Source organism: Cucurbita maxima, unplaced genomic scaffold, assembly GCF_002738345.1.
Source record: "Cucurbita maxima cultivar Rimu unplaced genomic scaffold, Cmax_1.0 Cma_Scf00004, whole genome shotgun sequence".
NCBI lineage: Eukaryota > Viridiplantae > Streptophyta > Magnoliopsida > Cucurbitales > Cucurbitaceae > Cucurbita > Cucurbita maxima.
The window spans coordinates 4,075,996-4,097,769 of NW_019272020.1; the positions used below are offsets into that span (position 1 = coordinate 4,075,996).

The following is a 21,774-nucleotide window of genomic DNA, read 5'->3' on the forward strand; positions in this document are numbered from 1 at the left end:
TCAATGAGTGGGTGTAAATTTACTATAGCAGTCTCGTCGAACTAATAGTTACTCGAGGAGGCTGTCACAATTAACCCCATCTCATTACTATGTGTCTGTGAGAGGTACATCTTGGTTATTAATTTTGTGTTTAAGTTTTAGATATTATATATATGCTAAATTAATAAAAATTCAACGAACACTTTACTTCAAAAATAAACTTTAATTTTAAAAAATTTAATTGATATAAATCTAATTTTTTTAAAAAAATTCAAAAGCACACTATATTTTAAATAATACATATTAAATTTTAAAAATACCATTAACACCCTTTACCATCTATAGATATTTCATAAAAAAAAAATAATGTTAGTTTTAAAAGTTGAGAATATTTTTGCTAATAGTAATATTATTTTTTTAATTTAAAAATAAAAAATAAAAATACTTTTGACTTTAAAGAGTTTAAAGTTATTAATATATATATATATATTTTGAAAATTGAAGGATATTATTGACATTTCATGTGGCATTAAAGTTAAAAAGAATATTTTCTTTTTAATAAAGTGCTTTTAAGATAATTTTGTAGGATTAAATTTAAAAAAAAAATACCCATAGATTATGAGTCTTACGGTAATTCTAAAGTTCCTTAAATATTAAAAAAAAAATGTAATAAACTTTTGAATAATTAATTTTGAAAAATGAGGTACCAAAGTTTTGATTAATTAATTTTGAACCCACTTTTTTCAAATGTTTACAAAAAAAGGCCAACCAATAGAAACAAAGCAAGTAGATAATGCCCTTTACACCACCATCTGCCAAGTTTTATAATTATATATATATATATATATATATATATATATTCCATGGCTACTTTAAAAACCAGCCACCTCATCAACGAGTTCATTCTTCATTTCACTCATCCCCCTAAACTCGCCTCTCAATTTCCCCTTTCCATAAGATGGCCACCGCCACCGCCGCCGCCGAAATCTCTGACCGACACCCCCCCATCGCTGTCGCAAGCCTGCCCCACCTGACCGACCACTTCCCGACCCTCCAAAGCAGAACCAACCCACTCCAGAACAACCAATTCTTCCACCCAATAGACGGCTTCTACGCCACCTCCACCGACGTCGTCCTCCGCCGCATCGCCTTCGACCTCTCCAGAAAGCCTTCTCCAGCACACGTGGCGTACTACCGAGCTGGTCCACGGCGATCGGTTTATTTCGAACCGGAGTCGGTTCGAGCGGCGATCGTGACGTGCGGAGGGCTGTGCCCCGGGATGAACACGGTGATCAGAGAGCTGGTGGTGGGGCTGTGGGAGCTGTACGGAGTGAGGCAGATACATGGGATTGTGGCTGGCTACAGAGGGTTTTACTCGAGCGAGCCGGTGGAGCTGAGTCTGAAGCTGGTCGATGATTGGCATAAGAGAGGCGGCACCGCCCTTCGAACCTCCCGTGGCGGGTTTGATCTCCGGAGAATCGTCGATGCCATCCAAGATCGTGGTTTCAATCAGGTTTTTTAATTTAATTTTAAATTTAACTCATTATTTATTTTATTTTTATTTGGGAGTTAATATTTCAAGGGCATTTATTTTAGAGTTAGTTTGAAGGCATTTAAAAAAATGGGACACTTGGCGCTACAACACTGAAACTTGGATGTTTTTTTGGTAGTTAATAATATGTCGTGGGGCGGGAGATGTCCATGTGTCTAATTTGTAATTTTTTTTTTTATTTTATTATTATTATTTTTTTAAAAGTTTTAATATTTCAATATAATCTTTATATATATAAAAAAATCCTAATAAATCAAATATATTCATTATGCAAACACCACCCTAATATAATTTTAAAATATATTACTAGAAATATAAAATGTAATATTTACAAACATAGAAAAAAACCTAAAGCGTGTATATATATATATATATATTTATCTGTGTGTGTATGTATATATGTGTGTGTGTGTGTGTGTATGTGTATAGATATATATGTGTGTATGTGTGTATAGATATATATGTGTGTGTGTGTGTGTATATGTGTGTATAGATATATATGTGTGTGTGTATATATATATGTATGTGTGTGTATGTGTATATGTTTGTATAGATATATATGTGTGTGTGTGTATATATGTATGTATGTCTGTATATATATATATATATGTATGTATGTATGTCTCTATATATATGTATGTGTGTCTATATATATATATATCTATGTAGGTATGTCTCTATATATAGGTATGTATGTATGTCTATATATATATATATATCCAAGTTTGTCCGGCTCACAGATAAAATGGATATCTTTAATGGCTATGTTAAATAATTTCTTTAATATTTCTGTTTCCTAATTTCTCCAATAGTTTTCGTTGTCAAGAATTTTCATATTTGGATTAGGAATTAGGATTGTTTTAATGGGAGATTCATTGCAAATTAATTCACTAGGTCTACATAATCGGAGGAGATGGCACAATGCGCGGCGCCGTCAAGATATTCGAAGAAGTATGCCGTCGGGAGCTGCAAGTCGCCGTCACCGGGATCCCGAAAACAGTTGACAATGACATCGGAATCATCGACCGATCATTCGGATTCCAAACAGCCGTCGAAATGGCGCAGCAGGCAATCAGCGCCGCTCATGTGGAGGCTGAGAGCGCGGTGAACGGCATAGGTCTCGTGAAATTGATGGGCAGAAGCACTGGCCATATCGCTCTTCACGCAACATTGAGCAGTCGAGACGTCGATTGCTGCTTAATACCTGAAATGGAGTTTTATTTGGAAGGCGACGGAGGTTTGTTTCCGTTTCTTGAGCGGAGGCTGAAGGAGAATGGGCATGCGGTTCTGGTGGTTGCAGAGGGAGCAGGACAGGACACGATACCTAGAACCGAGGCACAAAAGGAAGAGCGGGACGAATCTGGAAATCCGGTGTTCTTGGATGTGGGCGGATGGCTGAAAACGGAACTCAAAGATTGGTGGGCGAGAACGCACCCCGGTGAGTTGTTTACTGTTAAATACATAGATCCTACTTACATGATTCGTGCTGTGCCTGCAAATGCTACAGATAACTCCTATTGTACATTGCTTGCTCATTCTGCAATTCATGGGGTAATGGCTGGTTATACTGGATTTGTCTCTGGCCCTATTAATGGAAACTATTCGTATATTCCTTTGAAAGATGTAGCAGAAGCAAAGAATGAAGTTAATACGAAAGATCATAAATGGGCATGGGTTAGATCTGTCACTAATCAGCCTGATTTTGTAGAAACTCGACTATTCGATCCAGGAAATCAGAGTTCATCAGGGATTTCTAGTTGAAATAGATTTTAGGATTCTGTGTCTGGAAAGTGTTGTTGGAGATATCTGTAACTGTATCATACCTTTAATCTTTTGAAATCAAAGTGCACTTCTGTTCTGTACACACAAATCAAAATGATCAAACACTTGATTGTTCTTAAGCACACAAATTTCTGCTACGATTACTTCAGAATTACAGAAAATGCCTTTCAGAGAATTCCTGGAACTGGCTTGTCAGCTAGTTATAGCGCAATCTTATCCTTATGGTAATGTGGGTTTGGCATATTGGGCAGGCGATGAGATCTTCACCACAAGCTGAGCATATCTGCAATAAACATGCTTGTTAATACTAAACCATTGAAAAGGGGACAAAAAGGATAGAGAGAACAGATTGGAGTTGTTCCCATTTACCTGATGTCCACATCCAAGTGCAAGATCTTTCTCATTGATGTAGCATTGTGAACAGATCTGCAAATCACAATGTGGTCATTAAGAAATTGATCGTTCTATGAATGAACATCATAGGTTTCTAGCCAACATGTGTTTATGTGATGTTACAGAGTTCTTTCAAGTGTAGCCTTACCCGATTAAACGACGACGATGGCGAAGACACAGAAGATGATCTGAGAAGTGCTGAATGAGATGGAGAGGAGGAACCATAGAAAGATGTAGATGATATGTCACTTTCTGTGCGCCTAAAGTTTGGAAAATGGTTGCGGGAAATATAGGTGATTGGAGGAGGCCGTGGCAGTGGGAAAGGTAAATGCCCCTGTGTGTTTCTTTTTTGGCTGAAAGTATAAAACAAGTTTAGAAAGTTGAGTTAACAATATGCACGAGATTTACCATGATAAGCAGCATTGTTGAAACATTCAGCTGGTAATTTACCCCAGAAGTTGGAGTCTCATTGTTGCCTTGTATTGTGGTGGTATCTCCATTAGACATTGCAGTGCAAACTCGGTCTTCTTTTTCGATGGGGGAGTACCCTTGGACATGATATCGGTAAAGTTCACGAACTGCACCAGACAATGAACACCAGAATGAAAAGGATATATATAATAGAACCAAAAGAATGGTCTTACGAGTCTGGTACTGCAAGTTCTATCTCGTCTTTTTTCACCTGAAAATTGTCGAAATTGCGAGCTGGGATTTGATCATCGCATTGGTACATCTGGTCCCATGGTCCATCACCCACACCGACTAAGATTATCGATAAAGGATATTTGCTGCATAAAGAAGATGAAAGTTGAAGCTACAAAAGGCAACGGGAATGTAGCAAACATGTGCTTATTTACATGTATTTCAACCAACCTTGCTTCAACAATCGCTTCAATAGTGCTCTGTTCTTGAGAACTGAGGTGGCCTTGACAAGTGTCTACACTTCTTGTGACCTATCACAGAGAACATGAGTTATACGAATAAGTCAGCTTTAGAAGAACCATAAACAGTCTAATCAACTTCAATCATAATGTAGCCAGTTACTTGTCCATCAGCAATGATCAGAAGAATATGATACTGGCCGTAGCTGTCGTTGACGATTCTGATGGCGTTTCGGATGATTGGAGCAAATGATGTCGGACCTGATATAACAAGTAGTATGCAAGGGAACGGAAGATGTAGTGAATTCAAATTGAGCAGGAAGAAGGGAATGGAGATTCCAGTGAGGAAGATTTACCAGCCAGATTCACGTGAGGTACTGTTTCTCTGTAGCAATGGAGTACTTCCTCAAAACCATGGCAGGGCGTATCTCCCGGATGGAAGCTAAAAACTTCCCGATCACCAGTAGTAACTGCAGAAGAAAAAAGAGAAATGAATGGAACTTCTAAGATAGTTCTGCAGAGAATCATGAAATTCTACAATTTGATTACAAAATCACACCATCTCCGAAGCCATAGCAGGGAATTATGTTATCATCATCGAATTTTTCGAGTGTCTTGCCGATGATGGATATTGCTTGTTCATAGGGATTGAGACAAGCTCCATCAAGGTCATGCAGATTCCTCCCCATGAAAGATTTCTTCCCAGTCCACTCATTGCTTTTTGTAAAGTCAATCCCAACGATCAAGTTGGAGGATTCCAAACCTGCGTTTTCCAGGGCTTCACTCACCTGCAAGTGCAGAAAGAAGTCAATAAACTTCAGCATCAAATTCAGGATTTATGAATCCAATTAACAGATGTTGAAAGTGAACCATTAGATGAATGATACCTGTTCAAGGGATTCAAAGTCGTCACCATTTATTATAGGACTTGGGGGTCGGGAAGAAGGCGCGGAATTGGTGCTTGGGGGAAGACTATGACCACAAGAACATCTTAATGGCTGGTTCCGATGATCACCATAGAAGTGCACATGGCAGTGAATGTTCTTAGAAGATTTTGCTCCCATTTTCTGTTTTGATGTTTGCTTTGATTAACAGGTCTCTCCAAAGAAGAAGCAACCCGGGAAAGAAGATTGGTTTGGTGAAGAACAATATTGTAATTTAGGAAGAACAATGTCTAAGAATCAGAATTGAATGCCAAAACATATTTGAAGGGAGAAGTATGGCAAGTAATGACGAAGGATACCGTGCCTGTTCAAGAAATGATCAAAGTCAAATAAATTAAACACATTCGAAGCTGAAATCAGGAAGCTTCAACGAACCCATCATCCAAATTCCCTATCTATCAGAATTGTATAATAAAAAAGTCAAGTGTATATACAAGATAATATTAGGCATCCATTTTAAGCCTCTGAATAATCCTTCTGTTGAATGATTCAATATGTAATTCAGTTGAGAATTAGTGTATTTTATAAATGGAAACCCATCAGTATTCAACGGAATTGATAGTGATGCTTCAATTATCATCTAGTTTTATAAAGCTCAAGTGAGAAAACTGATGTTTTTTTTTTCCCCTTTTTTAATGAATGAATATATTTTGTTGGAATGTTCTACGTGGATTGGAGAGTCAACGGGCATTCCAAACACTCAATGACATTTTTAGTCTTTATGATCTTGTTACAAAAAATTAGAAGTAATTATGTGAGAATTTCTTGCTACCTTCTACCTTATTTATTATACTTCGAGGTTGTCTTGTAAGAGAAGTATGTACAAATTTATAAACGAAATATATCTTGTAAACTAGAGAGATTGACCGGTGATTCTAAAGAGACGGACCAGTTAGAGTTAGTAAGAATTTCATGACTAAACTCTGCAACAGTCAATTTGAGTACAATTCAACTATTTAAACAAATACTCTCGACCAAGAACACCCAGAAATCAAAGGTTCAAATAATAACAAATACTCTCGACCAAGAACACCCAGAAATCAAAGGTTTAACAATAATATTTATGTGACCCTATAGATATTTTGAACCAAAATTAGACCCAAACTTGCATCTCCTCTGTGGTAAAGAGTTGGGGGCCTCAACATGAGTAGCATATTAGCAAATATAAATGAACAGCCCAACATGAGTAGCATCCAGTAGAAACTACTCCCTTAACATCCCCACTTTACATTCAAATTAATAGAGGTTTTCTAGTTTGATTTTCAGTCTATCAGAGCTGGATTCAGATGAGAGAGGCATTCACAAGAAAGTAACCCACATTTCTACACTACGGCAAATACAGATCTTTAAAAACAAAATATTCCAATGGGCTAATGCCTAATGCTTGCCTCCTCGAAGCTATATCTAGTGAATACCATTGAAAAGAAAGGGTCCTAATTTTCAAATCCCATAAAACAATCTTCGCCGGAAGGGGAGAAGTCAACCGGACAAGTAATCGATCTTATGACTTCAGGATGATTTTACCTTGGCTAGCTCGCTCAATACATTGTTGAGAGGTTCACTCAGCTTGCTTCTTTTGCTCTGCTTTGTCAAAATAAATTAAAAAGTAATAATCATAGGAACAAAATTGCTATGATGCATGACCAATCTGACCCATCTAGGAAGAACCACGGACCACTATTGGTGTGTAAGAAGCATCTTTAAAAGGTCTGACTAATAAAGCATACTTATCAAGCTTTTACAGTTTTTGACAACATATATAAATGTATTTCAAAAGTCCTTAAAAGCACTTGTATTTTGCATACACTTTTAGACTTACGACATACTAAGAGGGAGGCAATACCCCTCCATCTAAGTTACAAGAAAAGTACAAGGCCAAAACAATAAAAGAATTGAAGCGTAGAAGCTAAATATGTGTTTTTTGAGTTCAACAAGTGGAGAATCTCTAGCCTTTAGATCAAGAGTACATTGCCTAAACCAGTTAAATTAAGTATAGAACGAGCTTTGTCTACAAACTTTAGAGATAGGGGCGAGCTAGTCTTAGGTGGGCCGAAACTCAGTAGGTGTTTTAACTATGTTATATGACATGGCGATGTAAACTATAGAAATTTTAAAAACTTATACCGTACCTTCAAGGATGGAAGAAGAGCAAAAACTTCATCAGGAGTGTCTGGGCAGACATTAGCAAGCACACATACCTGCGTTAATATCGAGTCAGTTCATCATTCGAAAGAATCAATTTTAGAAAAGGCAAGAAAGAACATAAAGATAGCTACCTCGCTGTCCATTACGCCATATTTCTTGAGGGTTCTGGAACATTCAGTTAAGCACTCAACAGAATGGACTAGATAGAATGAAAAGAGCACTATACAGCACACCAGGAGTGCTGGATTGGTAAAAGGCACACTTCCACTGCAGTATGTAAATTTTTTCCCTCCATAAAAAGATATACAAAGAAATTAACAATAATTTGATGGCCTATTCAACAGATCAAGGATACTTGAGAACTGGTCTAACTGACTCGGTATTTACGTAGTGGTTGGCTCTTTTGGCATACTGCAACCCCCTATCAAATGATCTAAGATAAAAGCAATTCAAGTTTGTCAGCATGCAGATTTCTTCTTTCAAATAAATAGTTAATGGCATTCACTTACGTTGGGATTTTTATGGTTGGATCTGCTGATAGAAGAACCATCTGATCTTGGATTCCCTGTAAAATTTGTGCAGCCTCACAGTCCATAAGGCATTGGCATTTAACATTCTTGGGAAGTTCTGCACGCCAATTTAAACCAAAACAGCCCAATTTGAATAGCATACAGATACCCTCCACAAATTCCATGGAACAAATAACATAAAAGGAGACATACTGACACCAATCACTTATCCCAGCAGGAACAAACAAAAAATACGGCCTCGAAACAGAAAAGGTAAGGCAATACTGATCTTACATGATATGAATAACAGTAAAAACAAATACATTGATGACCATATAAGTAAAATTATATTCTTACCAAATAAAACCATATTCAAAGTCAAGGCAGTACCCACCTTGCTCAATCTTCAATTCTAGTGGCTGGGGTTCCTTCGCACCACTTCCGCCTTTTCCTCCTTTACCCAATTCACCTACAAGCCAAGATTGGAAAGGAGAGAAAGTCAATGAATTGCATTAACATCAAAATAACAAATAACAGGCTTATGAAGTTAAGACAGTAGAAAGATAAAAATAAAATGAACATCTAAAATTGTTACCATTTTTGCCACTGTATTTCATTGAAAAATTAATCTGCGCATCAACTGATCCTGTATGTAGTACAAGTACTTCCGAGTTAAGTAGTTTTATATAATAAGCACATGAATTCTGACAGGCAATTTGTTGAACATATAGAACACTGGCACATCAAGTGATTTGTATAACACAAAAAGTATAAATGACTATTGACCTTGAGCATCGAACTGGACTTTCCTTCCCTTCTTTGGCTTTAACAGACTATCATCCTTTCCTTTTAGAGAAGCTATGCAACAAGTCAGGAAGCATTTGATATACATTCAGCAAACAAAAGAATTTCCAATCATGCTTAATTATCCCAATCCTGATCTAGTTCGTTTAAATGCCCAGCTCCATAGAAAACATCACTATGTATTCCTGTGACCTATGATCCATTTAGAAAACTGCATGCGTAATCCATGGAAAGCTGGACAAATTTTCAGCTCTGTACAAATAGTTATGATGGTAGCTTTAAAATCCAAGTGATTCACAGAACAAAATCTTGGTTAAACAGAGAAAGAACAAGAAGATTGAGAATTAATTTGGAGAAGTGAGTTCAAGATGCATTAAGCTCGAAGCCATGAGTAATTGGGGTGTAAATTATTGCACAGACTCAAAAGACATTAACAATACGAACCATCCTTGAAAGAGGAGGACTTGAGCGAAGACTTTCCAGGTTTTTTTGGCAGTGGAGAACCCTTTTCTCCTTTCTCCGACATCACTGGAAATTGTTTCCCCGCTTTCACTTCGATTAAGCTCTCCAAGCAAAATCTACTTCAGAAAAACCAACACTAAAGCATTCGAAACTGAAACATTAAACAATTCAAATAATCTTTCCTACAACAAATAGAGAAATACGGAGAACCGACGAGCCTGGTTGGATGATCGGAAAATGAGAGAACCGACGAGCCTGGTTGGATGATCGGAAAATGAGAGAACCGACGAGACTGCTTTCAACTTTCAATTCTCGTGGATTAAATAAAGGAGAGAGTCCAATTAGAATTACCAGTATATTCAATTAAAATTAAAATTGAAAAACGAAAAAAAAATATATATTATCTGAATTGTACGCTTTTTCTTAAGGAATATAATTTTTACTTGAATTCAATATTATTGTGCTCCCTCTAATTTTTATGATAAACTAAAATTGTAATATTTAAATTATCGACGTGAATTTTTTACAAGAATTTTTAATTTTCCCAATTTTACAAACAGTTTTCTTTTATAGAGCTATATTTGTGGGAATTACTTCTTTTTTTTGCTTTTTTTTTTTTTTTTTGAAAGAATATATCTAAAATTAATTGAGCGCTTATTAACAAAATTTATATTAGTTTTTTTTTTTCTCCCTGAAACGCATATCATAGTATTATTAAAATATAGAAATTAAGAGACTAAATTCAAACCTTTGGTGATAGAAAATTTTAAATATCTTTTTAAAATTTATTAAAATTCCCTTGAAACTTAATCATATTTAACACATAATCTTCCACACGAAAAAAGAAATCGCACATTTTAAACTATTATAATTATATTTAATAATAAATAACAAAACAATAGAATTACTATTGCCACTCATATTCATCTAGTGTTAAGCAACAATTACATCACGTATAATGATATTACTGATTCCAACTTCAATATTCATAATATAGAATATCCATAAATTCAAATAATAATTGATAATACTGCTAATTATTGGTTGAATGAAATGCAGCCCAAAAACAGGCCATAACGATGATCACTTTCATGTTCGTACCATCATCACATTTATAAATTGAACTGATGAGTTTAAAGAAGAAACAAATAAAATTGTACAAACCAAAACGTAAAAGATACAAAAATACACACATTAACATCACAAGCCTAACTACAATTTATACTCAGAATTTTGCTCAACTGGGCTTCGATTCACAAAGGAGATGCGAGGAGGACAGGAAATTTCCCATTTTCGTTCAACAAAAGAAAGAAAGAAGATACAACTGCAACCACATCAATCAAATTTAAAACAAAACTTGCAAGCAAACAGTCATTTGACCTGTACCAAGGAAACTCCACAATGAGAGACGTCTCACGTATCATCAACTTGCGAGTGAAACACAAAACTTGGGAACGTGGTCGTGATATCCCTGCCAGTGCCAACACAAAGAGAGTAAAACAACTTAGCAATAGAGTGAGGACAAGATGAACAAAAACAGCTAGTCAGCCAATCTCATCTCACGATGATTCCGTGACACCTTTTGGAAAAAAAGTGTTTTAAAACACTTTCAGCAATCACTTGAAAAGAAAAGTGATTAAATGCTTAGAAATTCAAAGTGTTTCGTCAAAAAGTACGTTTAGTTTCATCTGTTTTGAAATTCCTCCTTAAAAATAATTAAGAGTGGTTTTAACTTTTAAAATTTTAACCAAACACTACAAATTTTGAAAAATAAAACGCATTTAGTCCTATAAACACTCTAAACACCCCTGATCTTGGTTGATGGGGAAAGTTAGAGAATACAGCTCACTCACTTGAGATATTGGAGTGTCATATTCTTCAAAAGGGATGGATGCCTCACAACAAGGTTTCGCCACTCTTCCTTGTCAATCTTACCATCATGTTTTGTGTCAGCTTCTTCGAATGTCTGCATAATTAGGAGACATCCAGTTATAATTTCAAAAACAGAAACACATGTGCAGCCACTTAAGCTATAGCTTAATTTTAATAGACAGCACAAAAAATTGCACCTGATAGACACATGCAACAAAGGAAGCATCGATAGAACAAAAATAGTCAACAAACTCCAAAGGTATAAATTGTAATGAAATGCTTTACATTTTTATCAATGTTCCTCTTTTCAATATAAAAGAAAATCCCTTTAGAAGACAGGACCGAGAAGGCATCTGCTAGAGAACAGCTTCGTATTGTTTCTTGAGCCTAAATTATTATGTATTTTGAAAATCTCACATATTTTCTCCCACTCAAGATTGGCACTTAGATATTAGCAAGCAGTAACCAATAGAGACATGTTCATGAATCAGAAAAGTAAGTGTTGACATATCAATCAACTATAACTCAGCAGGTCTAGCATCGAAGTAGTGAAAAAAGCAACATGGATAGAAAAAGTGTGACATTCAGTAGAGTGGACAATTGGAAGTTAAAAGGCCCAATAGTTCAATAATATTCAAGGTAATTCAATAGAAAGCCACTATTATTCCCTTACAGTTGACTGCAAAAAGACTAAATGTGTCAGAAGTAAACAGATTACGAAGAGAACCTTGTCGATGATACTTTCTATAACATCATCTGACAAATTCATGCCAGATTCAGCCAGCGTAGCCACAACCATCTGCTTTACCTACACAACATTTTATTGTATAAAAGACTACAATTATTGAGCAAACCATTTCGGGAATAGTAACCATATGGCAATAGTACGATAGTAGAACATGGAGGGGATTCAAAAAAAAAATTATTTAACCCAACCTCATTGAAAAACCATAAACTTTAAGCATCAATGCAATTTGACATTTCAATTTTAACTCCAAGAATAAAATTAAAGATTTCCAACACTGTAATGACAAAGAGGCTGTTGGCTGTCATGAAATAAGTCTCTGCCTAGAAACAAGAAAGTCGACAATCCAACAATCAAAATTCAATTCCAACCATTTCTGATCATATAGCAGCAAAGAAGAAAAAAAAATTGACTTATTTAGCTGACATACTAAGAAGAATTAAAAACTGGATTTCATCAAAAGAATCGGGCATCCTTCTCTAATAGATCCAAGGGGATAGACGATAAAATGCATAATGACAGTCTTTACAGATCAATTGGCATCATCTATGTAAAATGTTCCCAAACAATCATCCATTAAAAAGGGTAGCCTGATATAACAATCAGTTTGAAAGTGGTCAGCATCCATGCAATGTATTGCTCAAATAAGGATAAAGAAGGCATTGGTGAAGTTACCTCCTGTCTCTCAATAAATCCTTGCTGTTTAAGATCGTATAATTGGAATGAAACTGCAAATTATTATCAACATGAGATCACAAGATAATCAAACCAGAATGATAAGAAAAGATAACACCAAGAAATTAACTCCAACAACCATAAAACACCATTAGTTCCTTTCCCTTTCTAATGGAATGTACATAATAAAACAGAGGGATACAACCATGAATAAAATATAATAGTGTAATAGGTACCTTGGTAGAGGTACATGTGAAAATTGACATTAAAAACTTACACTCAATTTTATCATCAATGGGGGCATTCGGGTGAAAGACAGAAAGAGCCCGTGCAAATTCTTCAAAATCAAGTATCCCATTGTGCTTTGTGTCAAACAGGTCAAAAACCTATAACGTTGCATTACAGAAGTTGTAAATGGTAAAATCATGCAATCAGCTAGCAAATGAGTGCAACATTTGGTACCAGGCAATTTGATAAGATAATAAAGAGCTAAAATAGTGTATACACCAGTTCTCAGGAAGCACAAACCAAACCCCCATACAAACAATTCAAAAAAATCTGATTAAAACAGGAAACTTGAATTGTTCTTTAGTCATTTTTAATTGTTCTAACTGATTGAACCACAGATATGCAGGCATATAACTACTGTTCTGAAAACACAACGATGACAACAAGCACACACGCATTTTAGAAGGTAACTAGTCCAAACGAGTTGCTAAATATAAAAAGTAAAGCAATGAGAAACCTTGCAAACTGACAAAGTAATCAAGTATATTTCCATCAAATGACACATAGTGGTCACACTGCATAACTTTATTCATAAAAAATGTATGACTAGATACCTTAATTTCAATTATTTATATGCAGGAACTGGAGATTGATTAGAATCTTAGGACCATTTAACTTCATTGGTAGGTAAAAGAATCAAATAAAATATAAAGGGCCGTCCAGGCCAGTCAAATTATAGTGGGTATGGAAAAAGAACCAAAGGTTCAATTGTAAATGATAAGGTTACCCTATCTGCAAATAAGCTCTCTTTTTTGTTTGTTTTGAACAGTGCCAATTGAAATTCTTCCTGCAGTATAATACAGAGAGAGAGTCAGAACAAAGCAAGAGAAAGTGTACCTCAAACATGAACAGAGTATCTTCTTGCAACACGATTGAAAACACAACATTAATGGGGAAACTAATTAAAACAACGAAATAAACCTTATTTATCAGCCCATCGTCAATCACTGCACTACTGATCTTCTTAAACAGTTCGTACAATGCCTCTATTTCACTTACACTGACTGCGATAGAGAAAACAAACAGCTAATGACTGCCAAAATTTACAAGCAAATAAAAGAGTGAAGGTCTTATCAACACAAATGAATCCAGTATGAAACAAAGAACAAAAGGGAAGAACAATAAAAAAAAAACAAAGAAAAGTACAAATTACTTAACATATGAAAAATAAGATATGAAATCAAATCAAATATCCACGCCAATAAATTAGAAAGATGATAGTGTCAGGATCAAGACTGAAAATTCTAGAAACATACATACTGTCTCCCTTGCAAGAGCCTCAGGATCTTGAAGGCCCCTGGGTCGCCTAGACGTATCTGCATCACAGCAGGTCGCTACAGCAGCGCAGAAATGCCTTATTCCCTCTAGGCATTGAACCATGTTCTTTTATAGCTGTCAAAACACTCCATACCTGCGCCAAAAATTAGTAAAAAAAAATATTTGAACAATTTTGTTCAAACAAGCTCACGGACTAAAGAACACGACAATTAATCAAGGTACCTCTTCACTACACAGCATGATTTCATAAAACAGACATGATTTATCATTGCAAAAAAAAAATTAATGACAATTTTTAAGATTCAGATTGCTATAAAAGTTTATCCTCCATTTCCAAATCAACATCAACTTCTCGTCAGTAAAGCAACGTCAAAGCAATGAATCTTGTTGAATAATAACCAAAATGAAAATAAACGAGACCGAATTACAATTTCATTCAAATATTCCCTAAACGCAATGCCAATCACGATAGCGAACAAATCCGATATAAGGAACAATCCAAGGCGGAAACCTCTCAATCAGAAAAAGAACACAATCGATCGAGCAGTAACATGTTGCAGAAAACTAGGGTTTCAAAGCAAAACTAAGAACTAAAAAAAGAAAATTGCATTAATAACGCCAAAAAGGAAACGAGAAATCACCATCAAAAAAGGCTGGAAAGGAAGATGTACACAGCGAAAGAGAGTAGGGATCTTCTCGTTTTACCTTTAAAAAATCCGGAGAGAGAAACCGTTGCAGGTTGAAGGCGAATTTGAGTCGTGATTCTGATCCATGGCTAACTAATCCTTTTCCTCAAAAATCAAGTTTTGTATTTATATGGAGTAAATTCCAGATTTTTTTTTTAATTATAGAAAAATAAATATTTTTGTAAAGAAAAAAAAATTAACTGATAAAAATGTGTTTTAATTTAAATGATTAAAAATAACAATAACGTGTATTTTGTGAAATGTTTTGGAGGGAACTGTTATTTAATTGACATAAATAAAATTGGAAATATTATATTGTTGAAAATTGTTTTTAAAAGTAAATAATTATTAACATGTATATTTTTATTATAACTATTTACCATATTCAAATTTCTCTTTCTACATTAATTTTATTGTATTTTAATTATTAAACTTTTTAATAAATTTTAAATTTATAAAAATCATATTTACACAGGTTAGTAATTTTTTAATCAAAATTAGTTAAATAATCATTTTCACAATTTTTTAAGGAAACATTGATAGGGACTAGTTTTCTTTTCTTTTTTCTTTTTAAATAATAATAATAAATAATGTAAAGAGTAAATTTACTAAAATTAGAATACAATAACCAATATGGAATCAGACACAAATTAATCAAAATAATTTTATAACATAAAAGCCACTAAATTTATATTTAATGTTTAAATTAATTTTAGGGTAAAATATTTTGTATACTTTCTGTTCCATTCCATTTATATATAAATTTTTTATAATGGAAATAAAAATATTTTAAAGTTGTTTTTTTTATGCATATATATAAATTTTTTAATGTAAATAAAATATTTTAAAGTTTTTTTTTTATGCATAATTTTTTAAAACCGGAATGTTTCTATTGTTTTTTAATTTTAAATTTTAGGATATATTCTTGTATTGTTTTTAAAAATACTATGTTAGGACGTTACAACTTTCATATATATTTATATATTGTTTTATGTTACAATCAAATAAATCGTAAATAAATAAAAGTTTTTTAAAAAAGTAACCACTCAATTTGAAGCCAGTTGTGAAAAAAATTTCGGGTTGGTCCAAAAAATTTCCCTGACTCATATACGCCCCTATGCCATTGTTCGCACGCACGGTTTCACACAAGAAATGGGATATTATTACAGTTTAATAGATAGAAATTTTGTGATTGCCCAATTGACAAAGAGTTGCCTATATTAAAGCTATGAAAAACATGTTTTTGAGCATTAGATCTAGAACAGTAGAACAGAAATGAAACCATAATAGAAAAAAATAAACAAACAGCGTTGAAAAAAAGTGGTGTCGTTTGATGTTCATCTTTTTACCTGTCTTTGTTCACCACCATGATCTGATCTGCTCCCCTTTGGTACCATCTTCTTAGACTCTGACTTGCTCAACGACTTGATTTCCCTGCTCATCTCTCTAGTCCTACTACTCTTCACAGACTTCACATCAAATTCTGATCTATCATCTTTCATTTCCTTCTCAGCCGCCGGCAGCAGCTTCACATCTGTTCTTCTTGTTCTATGTCCATCCCTCTCACTGATTTCAGAGAAGCCAGTTCGGTCTCTCGCTTCTTTCTCGACACCATTGTCGATATCCGGTTTCAGCTTACCATGATTGTCACTGGTGATTGCTGCCTGTTCTTGATCAAAGAACAGGACCTGCACAACAGTCCTCAAGGGTAATCGCTCGTTCTTAACAGCATGGGCGCGGACTTCTGATGATAACTTTTGGCAATCTAGAATTCGACAAAGGCGCTTTTTATCTGCCTTACTCAAATCAGGGTGTTCCTGCTTGCCATTAGAACATGTTTTACCAATCAATGAAGTAAGAGATGTCATAAGCTAGCTAAACTATTTGATAATATGTTACCTTGAGATACATGTTTATGGCTTTTATAAGCTAGCTAAACTATTTGATAATATGTTACCTTGAGATACATGTTTATGGCTTTGTAAAGATCGTCATGGTTTGGGCGAGCGATATCTGGCAGGGCTTCGACGAGTTGTATCACTTTAGATACGGGCATATTGATATCCATCACAACAACTCGAAGATATGAATCGACAAGCTTCCCCACCTTTCTAATATATCTCAAGAAATGGCTGTTTTCTGCAGCCCCAGAGTATTGCCTTCGCCAAAGCGCACGAAGACATTCCAACACAGCCACAACTGAGTCAACATCATAGAAGTGTGTATTGGAGGTTGACTGTGAAGGAAAGAGCAAGTCACTCACTTTTGCCTCCTCAAACTGCAGACTCGATCTCCGGATTAGTTCAGTTTTTGTCGTTGACGACACGGTGAGATAGTTTGCTATGTTAAGTAGTCTGAGAAAGAAGCCAACTGAAACCGATCCACGATCTGAAGGAATCATGCCGACTATTTTCTCGAGAATTTGTCGATTCTTTTCCAGATCCTCTTTGCTCTTTGTAATCTTCGTCTCTGAAGGCTTGACATTTGCAGTGTCAGGTAGCCAACGACAGGCATAGACGTGCAGGGCTTCTCCAATAAGTTGTGGTGGTAAAATGTATGTAGATCTAACAGCCAAAATTATGCAGCGAAACAATTCGATGTCGAGATCTGACAAATCCTCAGTCCACCAATCTTTTGGGACACTTTGACTGTTCTTTTTCGTGTAACCTGGTCTTGTATAAGTGTAGGACCATGATACCTGCAAGGAATCATCTTATGTCAGTAGCTGATTCAAAGACCGCTAACAGATATTGTCCTGTTTGGACTTTTCCTTCCGGACTTTCTCTCAAGATTTTTAAAACGTATTTACTAGAGAGAGGTTTCCACATCCCTATAAGGAATGTTTCGTTCCCCTCTCCAACCAATGTGAATCTCACAGTATTGAACACTCATTCTTGAACCATTCAATGAATAAACTAATGGTTGTACCAAATCAATAACTTCGAATTTTGGGGCTAATGATGCTTCAACATTAAGAAAGTAAGAACACTGATTAACCTTCGAGTGTGGTGTTAGGATTTTTTCGACAATTGAATCGATGCACTTTCGGACAATTCCAAGATTCTCAGACCATTCAGGTAACTTCACTGTGCTTTGTAGGGTAACAATGGAATCCTTCCAGCCAACAAGAATGCATGAGTGGAGGAAAGCCTCGAGCTTCAGAACAAGATTGCCCTTTTCCACTGCTTCAGTCATGCGGAGGAACTTAGCAGCACATAATGCGGGTACGAGATTATGGGCACTGATATTAATGGTCATGCCATAACAAAACTTAGCACAGAGTTCAAATGCTTCTGCACCTCCGGGAACATCATGAAGCTCAATAGTGGCAATGTTAGAATCTCCCAACTCAGGGCAGAGATGTTGCAAGAGGCCACACTTCGGTAGAAGCTGAAACTGTAAGCAAACCAGAAAATAAAAAATCCGGGTAAACAGAAAATCCCATCTTTTTTTGGAGTTAAAAGGTCATATCAAGAAAATAAAAGCTACATAACTGAGTGAAACGTGTCGGTATAAGAGCTTAGATATGTCATCCTCAATTATGAAACATAACAAAAAATCGACCAATGTTGAGGCAGTACCTTGTGAAGAAGGTAACTAACGTTGTCGATGCATATAACAATATTGCCGGGGACATCGGAAAGAACCGTCCTGCAGTGTAACCAATACGTATTTAGTCAAGCAACTTTGAGTGTTCGTTCTTGGAGGGTGATTCTGAAATGATACCTGGTAGCTGCTTCTGAGTAGAAGGAGTCAGGCCTCGTTCCCAATTTCATAAACTTCATTTCTACAATTGCCTTTTCTTTTCATCAGTCTCCGGTATTTAACTACAGAGCCCCTTCCATATACAAAAAGCTACAGTCAATTCTCAACCACGTTGGCTGAATGAGGTATTATAATAAAGAACAGCCAACAACAGTTTGCTATTGCAGTTATCTGTGCTCTACAGTACAAAATGCATAGAACAATGGAATACAATGATTTGAATATGATCTAAACTGTTCTAAACCAACCAGATTCATTGTCATGTACTGCAAAATAAATGCGAGAGTGAAAAATAGTGGCTGTGTGCAGCGGATATCACATTTTTCTACAGAAATCTTGGTAACATTAAGTAAAGAAGAAACTAAAAAAGAATTAGAACCAATTGGAAGAACAACGGCCAGAACAGTCCAACTTGGAAGAGGTCACAATGGAGGAAAATGACTTAATTGATGCAGGAGCATTGCATTAAGAACCAAACAACAAACATGTATCGACCCAATTATAAAAACAGAAGAAACAAGACTTCAAAACTTCAAAACTTACAAAAAGAAGAGACGATAAGAGAGGAAAAAGAAATATGGACTTTAAACAAGTGAAAAGGAGAACGGTAAGTCCAAAAAAGTGCAAAGCTACTGTTGCTCCAAAAAAGGAGAACGGAGGAAAAGAATCCAGTATCCTTGTTATAACCTATAAGACAAGAGAAAATGCCTTCCCACAATTGATTATTCGCAATCTGACTTAGCAATAAATCAAAGATTGCGTTTTCACAGACAAATTGTGTTAAACAGTGGGTTACAGAGAGATATCTCATTACTTTTCCAGAAGAAAAAGTTCTCTGAGGTTCTTCTCTCAAAGGGATATACAGTCATATATGGAATATGCGCATTGTAAGTCCATGCTTTTCTTTTCTTTTCTTTTCTTTTCTTTTCAATGTTGATTTGATAGATTCTCGACAAAGTTTTTGCTTTGTTCTGTTTTGTCCATACTCTATTGGAAACATTCTGAAAACGTCCAGACCAAGCATAGTAAGATTAAAGGTATTCTTCTGTGTAAAACAGAAGAAAAATGGAAGGTATCTCAGCTTAATTGAAGATTCAATTAAAGTACATGGGTTTTGTTTAAAACCCACTTACTTTACTTTACTAATCGACCAAATTCACAAGTCCAATTCCAGGAAGAAGAAGAGATGAGAGCTCAGAAATTAAATCTATCAAAAAGAAGAGATAAGAACATTTACCAATTCCAGAAAAAAGGAAAGCGAACAGGAAAAGCTGCAGAAGCACCAAACAAAGCCCCAAGTGATCGGACGAAACAGCTGAAAAAGCTTTTCTGATTCAGATTCAACAACACAGCGCCATATGTTATGATGCAGAAGATGAGAATGGCTCAATGGTGAAAAGGGTTTGGGAATCAGAAGCTGATTTATTCAGATTTTATGATGGAAAAAATGGGTGTTAAAAATCTACTGGTGAGGCACGCCAAGTAAAGGCAAATTGGGTATTGAGTGCATGGGGACAAGGAGAGGGACATGGGTTTGGAATCTCCTGATTAGTCAACCTAGTAATAATCTAACGCAACGCTATCATTAACCGCTTGAAGATATACAGAACGGAAATGTAATGAAAAAGTTAGAGCAAAATGGTGTTCTGATTCATGATGATTGAATCTCCAAGTAAATCATGCATAATCAAGATCAAGAACATTGATATGCACTGAAATAATTCACATATACAGAGAATAGTTCTCGTTGATCTACTACAGAAATTAAGCTCAATTTGTAACGGAATCGAATCGAGATTATAAAGTGAGACAGGGAAAAACAAAAACGAAAACAAATTGCGGAGGTGGGGTTAGGGCTTTGGGATTTAATGCTCTATAGCTAAGAGAGGGAAAAAGGGGGTTTACTGGGTCCCTGTGATTCTGGAGATTGAAAGATCGCCAATGGCAGCCTTCATCATGATTCCCCCCACTATCTCCGCTGATTCTTCTTCCATTAATCGCTGGTTGGTTCTTGTTGATCTGCATGTCGGCCACGTGTCGCCGGATTTATCACTCTGACGTTGGATTACTCTTCCTTTTGTTGGTGGTTTCGGAGGCCAATCACAGACAACTCTCTCTCTTTCTTTTCAACTTGTGTCGCCTAATTTCTCCATGCGCGCGCGGAACTGCCGCATCGCCGCCTACCCGCAGGTGACGACGGCCATTTTCACGCGGCGGCGTGAACTTCGTGCAGAACAACCCCCTTTCCATCGTCTTTCTCACAATTTCATCATTGATTTGATCGCTCAAAATCATGGAACCTTGCAGAATTCGAATTCTATTTACGTATTCCATGACCCACCGATTCTATTTTTAATTTTTCATTATTTAATTTGATTATTACAACCTAGGTGCTAGCCTAAAATTCATAGGGAAATTAGGCTTTATAGTTTTGACTCAAACCATGTCTCTCATTTTGTAATATTTTATAATTTTTATGATTTTTGCCTCTTCAAAAAATTATTAAAGCATCATCAACCTAATTGTCACAATATTCACCGACATTAATATATTTTGCAACATATAATGTTATTTTTATTATGAGATGTCCAAACATCCATGAAAATAATTTCATAACAATGTTCTATATTTTCACGGACGTGATTTTAACTTTTTTATTTTTTTTTCATCGATGTTATAATATTTTTAATTAATTAATAATTACTCGAGTTAATACTTGTATTCACAATATAAAAATAAATAAAAATATTTTTTTAATCTTTAAAATTTAAATTTAGTGTTTATTTGGTCCATAAAATAATTTTAAAAAATACTTTTAGTCGAATAATTATAAATAGTTCCTGAGTTAAGTTGATATGGCAGGTTAAAATTACGTCAAATTTTATTTTCCTCATTTACTCTTCGATCTTCATGGCTACAACAACTGCTTTTTCTTTATTGAGTTCGTCACCGCCTACCACAACTACCTTGAGTAGGTCGGCTCAGAGACTCTTTGAGTTTTGCTCTGGGTGGGT

At 35.4% G+C, this 21,774-nt stretch overlaps 5 protein-coding genes across 15 annotated transcripts; 1 reads left to right on the top strand and 4 right to left on the bottom strand.

Moving 5' to 3' along the window:
- Positions 1-859: 859 nt before the first annotated feature.
- On the top strand, positions 860-3,393 carry LOC111478077 (ATP-dependent 6-phosphofructokinase 2). Its single transcript, XM_023122166.1, has 2 exons — positions 860-1,492; positions 2,426-3,393. The coding sequence occupies exons 1-2, from the start codon at positions 938-940 to the stop codon at positions 3,290-3,292; spliced, it is 1,422 nt and encodes a 473-aa protein (XP_022977934.1). The 5' UTR covers positions 860-937; the 3' UTR covers positions 3,293-3,393.
- On the bottom strand, positions 3,345-5,812 carry LOC111478078 (E3 ubiquitin-protein ligase RGLG5-like). The gene is made up of 10 exons (XM_023122167.1): positions 5,475-5,812; positions 5,147-5,375; positions 4,944-5,057; positions 4,751-4,848; positions 4,580-4,659; positions 4,389-4,494; positions 4,157-4,284; positions 3,855-4,059; positions 3,683-3,739; positions 3,345-3,596 (listed from the first exon to the last, which is right to left on the bottom strand). The coding sequence occupies exons 1-10, from the start codon at positions 5,649-5,651 to the stop codon at positions 3,510-3,512; spliced, it is 1,281 nt and encodes a 426-aa protein (XP_022977935.1). The 5' UTR covers positions 5,652-5,812; the 3' UTR covers positions 3,345-3,509.
- Positions 5,813-6,700: 888 nt separating this feature from the next.
- Positions 6,701-9,788, bottom strand: LOC111478788 (DNA-directed RNA polymerases IV and V subunit 4-like). 7 transcript variants are annotated; one of them, XM_023123252.1, is made up of 10 exons: positions 9,670-9,785; positions 9,434-9,567; positions 8,972-9,043; positions 8,781-8,831; positions 8,580-8,654; positions 8,186-8,303; positions 8,032-8,109; positions 7,808-7,841; positions 7,661-7,729; positions 6,701-7,112 (listed from the first exon to the last, which is right to left on the bottom strand). In XM_023123252.1, the coding sequence occupies exons 2-10, from the start codon at positions 9,513-9,515 to the stop codon at positions 7,041-7,043; spliced, it is 651 nt and encodes a 216-aa protein (XP_022979020.1). In that variant the 5' UTR covers positions 9,516-9,567; positions 9,670-9,785; the 3' UTR covers positions 6,701-7,040. The 7 variants fall into 7 exon arrangements, with proteins under 7 accessions (XP_022979020.1, XP_022979019.1, XP_022979018.1 ...); XM_023123251.1 differs by having other exon boundaries at positions 9,655-9,785; XM_023123250.1 differs by having other exon boundaries at positions 6,701-6,929; positions 7,003-7,112; positions 9,434-9,785.
- A 737-nt stretch (positions 9,789-10,525) lies between these two features.
- LOC111478658 (calcineurin B-like protein 3) lies at positions 10,526-15,112 on the bottom strand. Of its 3 annotated transcripts, none has more exons than XM_023123034.1 (9): positions 15,015-15,112; positions 14,288-14,442; positions 13,953-14,035; positions 13,759-13,818; positions 13,021-13,129; positions 12,744-12,796; positions 12,051-12,131; positions 11,305-11,417; positions 10,526-10,922 (listed from the first exon to the last, which is right to left on the bottom strand). In XM_023123034.1, the coding sequence occupies exons 2-9, from the start codon at positions 14,409-14,411 to the stop codon at positions 10,865-10,867; spliced, it is 681 nt and encodes a 226-aa protein (XP_022978802.1). In that variant the 5' UTR covers positions 14,412-14,442; positions 15,015-15,112; the 3' UTR covers positions 10,526-10,864. The 3 variants fall into 3 exon arrangements, with proteins under 3 accessions (XP_022978802.1, XP_022978803.1, XP_022978804.1); XM_023123035.1 differs by having other exon boundaries at positions 14,951-15,105; XM_023123036.1 differs by lacking the exon at positions 15,015-15,112 and adding an exon at positions 14,738-14,890.
- A 1,022-nt stretch (positions 15,113-16,134) lies between these two features.
- LOC111478027 (BTB/POZ domain-containing protein At5g47800-like) lies at positions 16,135-20,898 on the bottom strand. 3 transcript variants are annotated; one of them, XM_023122085.1, is made up of 6 exons: positions 19,998-20,898; positions 18,722-18,833; positions 18,577-18,646; positions 17,993-18,391; positions 16,953-17,693; positions 16,135-16,812 (listed from the first exon to the last, which is right to left on the bottom strand). In XM_023122085.1, exons 2-6 carry the CDS (start codon positions 18,778-18,780, stop codon positions 16,333-16,335), a joined length of 1,749 nt encoding a protein of 582 aa, XP_022977853.1. In that variant the 5' UTR covers positions 18,781-18,833; positions 19,998-20,898; the 3' UTR covers positions 16,135-16,332. The 3 variants fall into 3 exon arrangements, with proteins under 3 accessions (XP_022977853.1, XP_022977855.1, XP_022977854.1); XM_023122087.1 differs by lacking the exon at positions 19,998-20,898 and adding an exon at positions 19,304-19,558; XM_023122086.1 differs by lacking the exon at positions 19,998-20,898 and adding an exon at positions 19,140-19,283.
- Between the last annotated feature and the right edge of the window lie 876 nt (positions 20,899-21,774).

Coding starts and splice junctions, on each gene's coding strand:
- LOC111478077 (XM_023122166.1), top strand. CDS start 938: ATGGCCACCGCCACCGCCGCCGCCGAAATCTCTGACCGACACCCCCCC. Junction 1,493..2,425: donor AAGATCGTGGTTTCAATCAG/GTTTTTTAATTT, acceptor TTAATTCACTAG/GTCTACATAATCGGAGGAGA.
- LOC111478078 (XM_023122167.1), bottom strand. CDS start 5,651: ATGGGAGCAAAATCTTCTAAGAACATTCACTGCCATGTGCACTTCTAT. Junction 3,740..3,854: donor CATCGTCGTCGTTTAATCGG/GTAAGGCTACAC, acceptor TGTGATTTGCAG/ATCTGTTCACAATGCTACAT. Junction 3,597..3,682: donor CACTTGGATGTGGACATCAG/GTAAATGGGAAC, acceptor TGTTTATTGCAG/ATATGCTCAGCTTGTGGTGA.
- LOC111478788 (XM_023123252.1), bottom strand. CDS start 9,515: ATGTCGGAGAAAGGAGAAAAGGGTTCTCCACTGCCAAAAAAACCTGGA. Junction 8,655..8,780: donor GAAATACAGTGGCAAAAATG/GTAACAATTTTA, acceptor CTTGGCTTGTAG/GTGAATTGGGTAAAGGAGGA. Junction 8,110..8,185: donor CCAACCATAAAAATCCCAAC/GTAAGTGAATGC, acceptor CTTTTATCTTAG/ATCATTTGATAGGGGGTTGC.
- LOC111478658 (XM_023123034.1), bottom strand. CDS start 14,411: ATGGTTCAATGCCTAGAGGGAATAAGGCATTTCTGCGCTGCTGTAGCG. Junction 13,130..13,758: donor AGAGCTTATTTGCAGATAGG/GTAACCTTATCA, acceptor GCAACGTTATAG/GTTTTTGACCTGTTTGACAC. Junction 11,418..12,050: donor TAGAAAGTATCATCGACAAG/GTTCTCTTCGTA, acceptor CTAATTATGCAG/ACATTCGAAGAAGCTGACAC.
- LOC111478027 (XM_023122085.1), bottom strand. CDS start 18,780: ATGAAGTTTATGAAATTGGGAACGAGGCCTGACTCCTTCTACTCAGAA. Junction 18,392..18,576: donor TTAGTTACCTTCTTCACAAG/GTACTGCCTCAA, acceptor GTTTGCTTACAG/TTTCAGCTTCTACCGAAGTG. Junction 16,813..16,952: donor CCATAAACATGTATCTCAAG/GTAACATATTAT, acceptor AATGGCAAGCAG/GAACACCCTGATTTGAGTAA.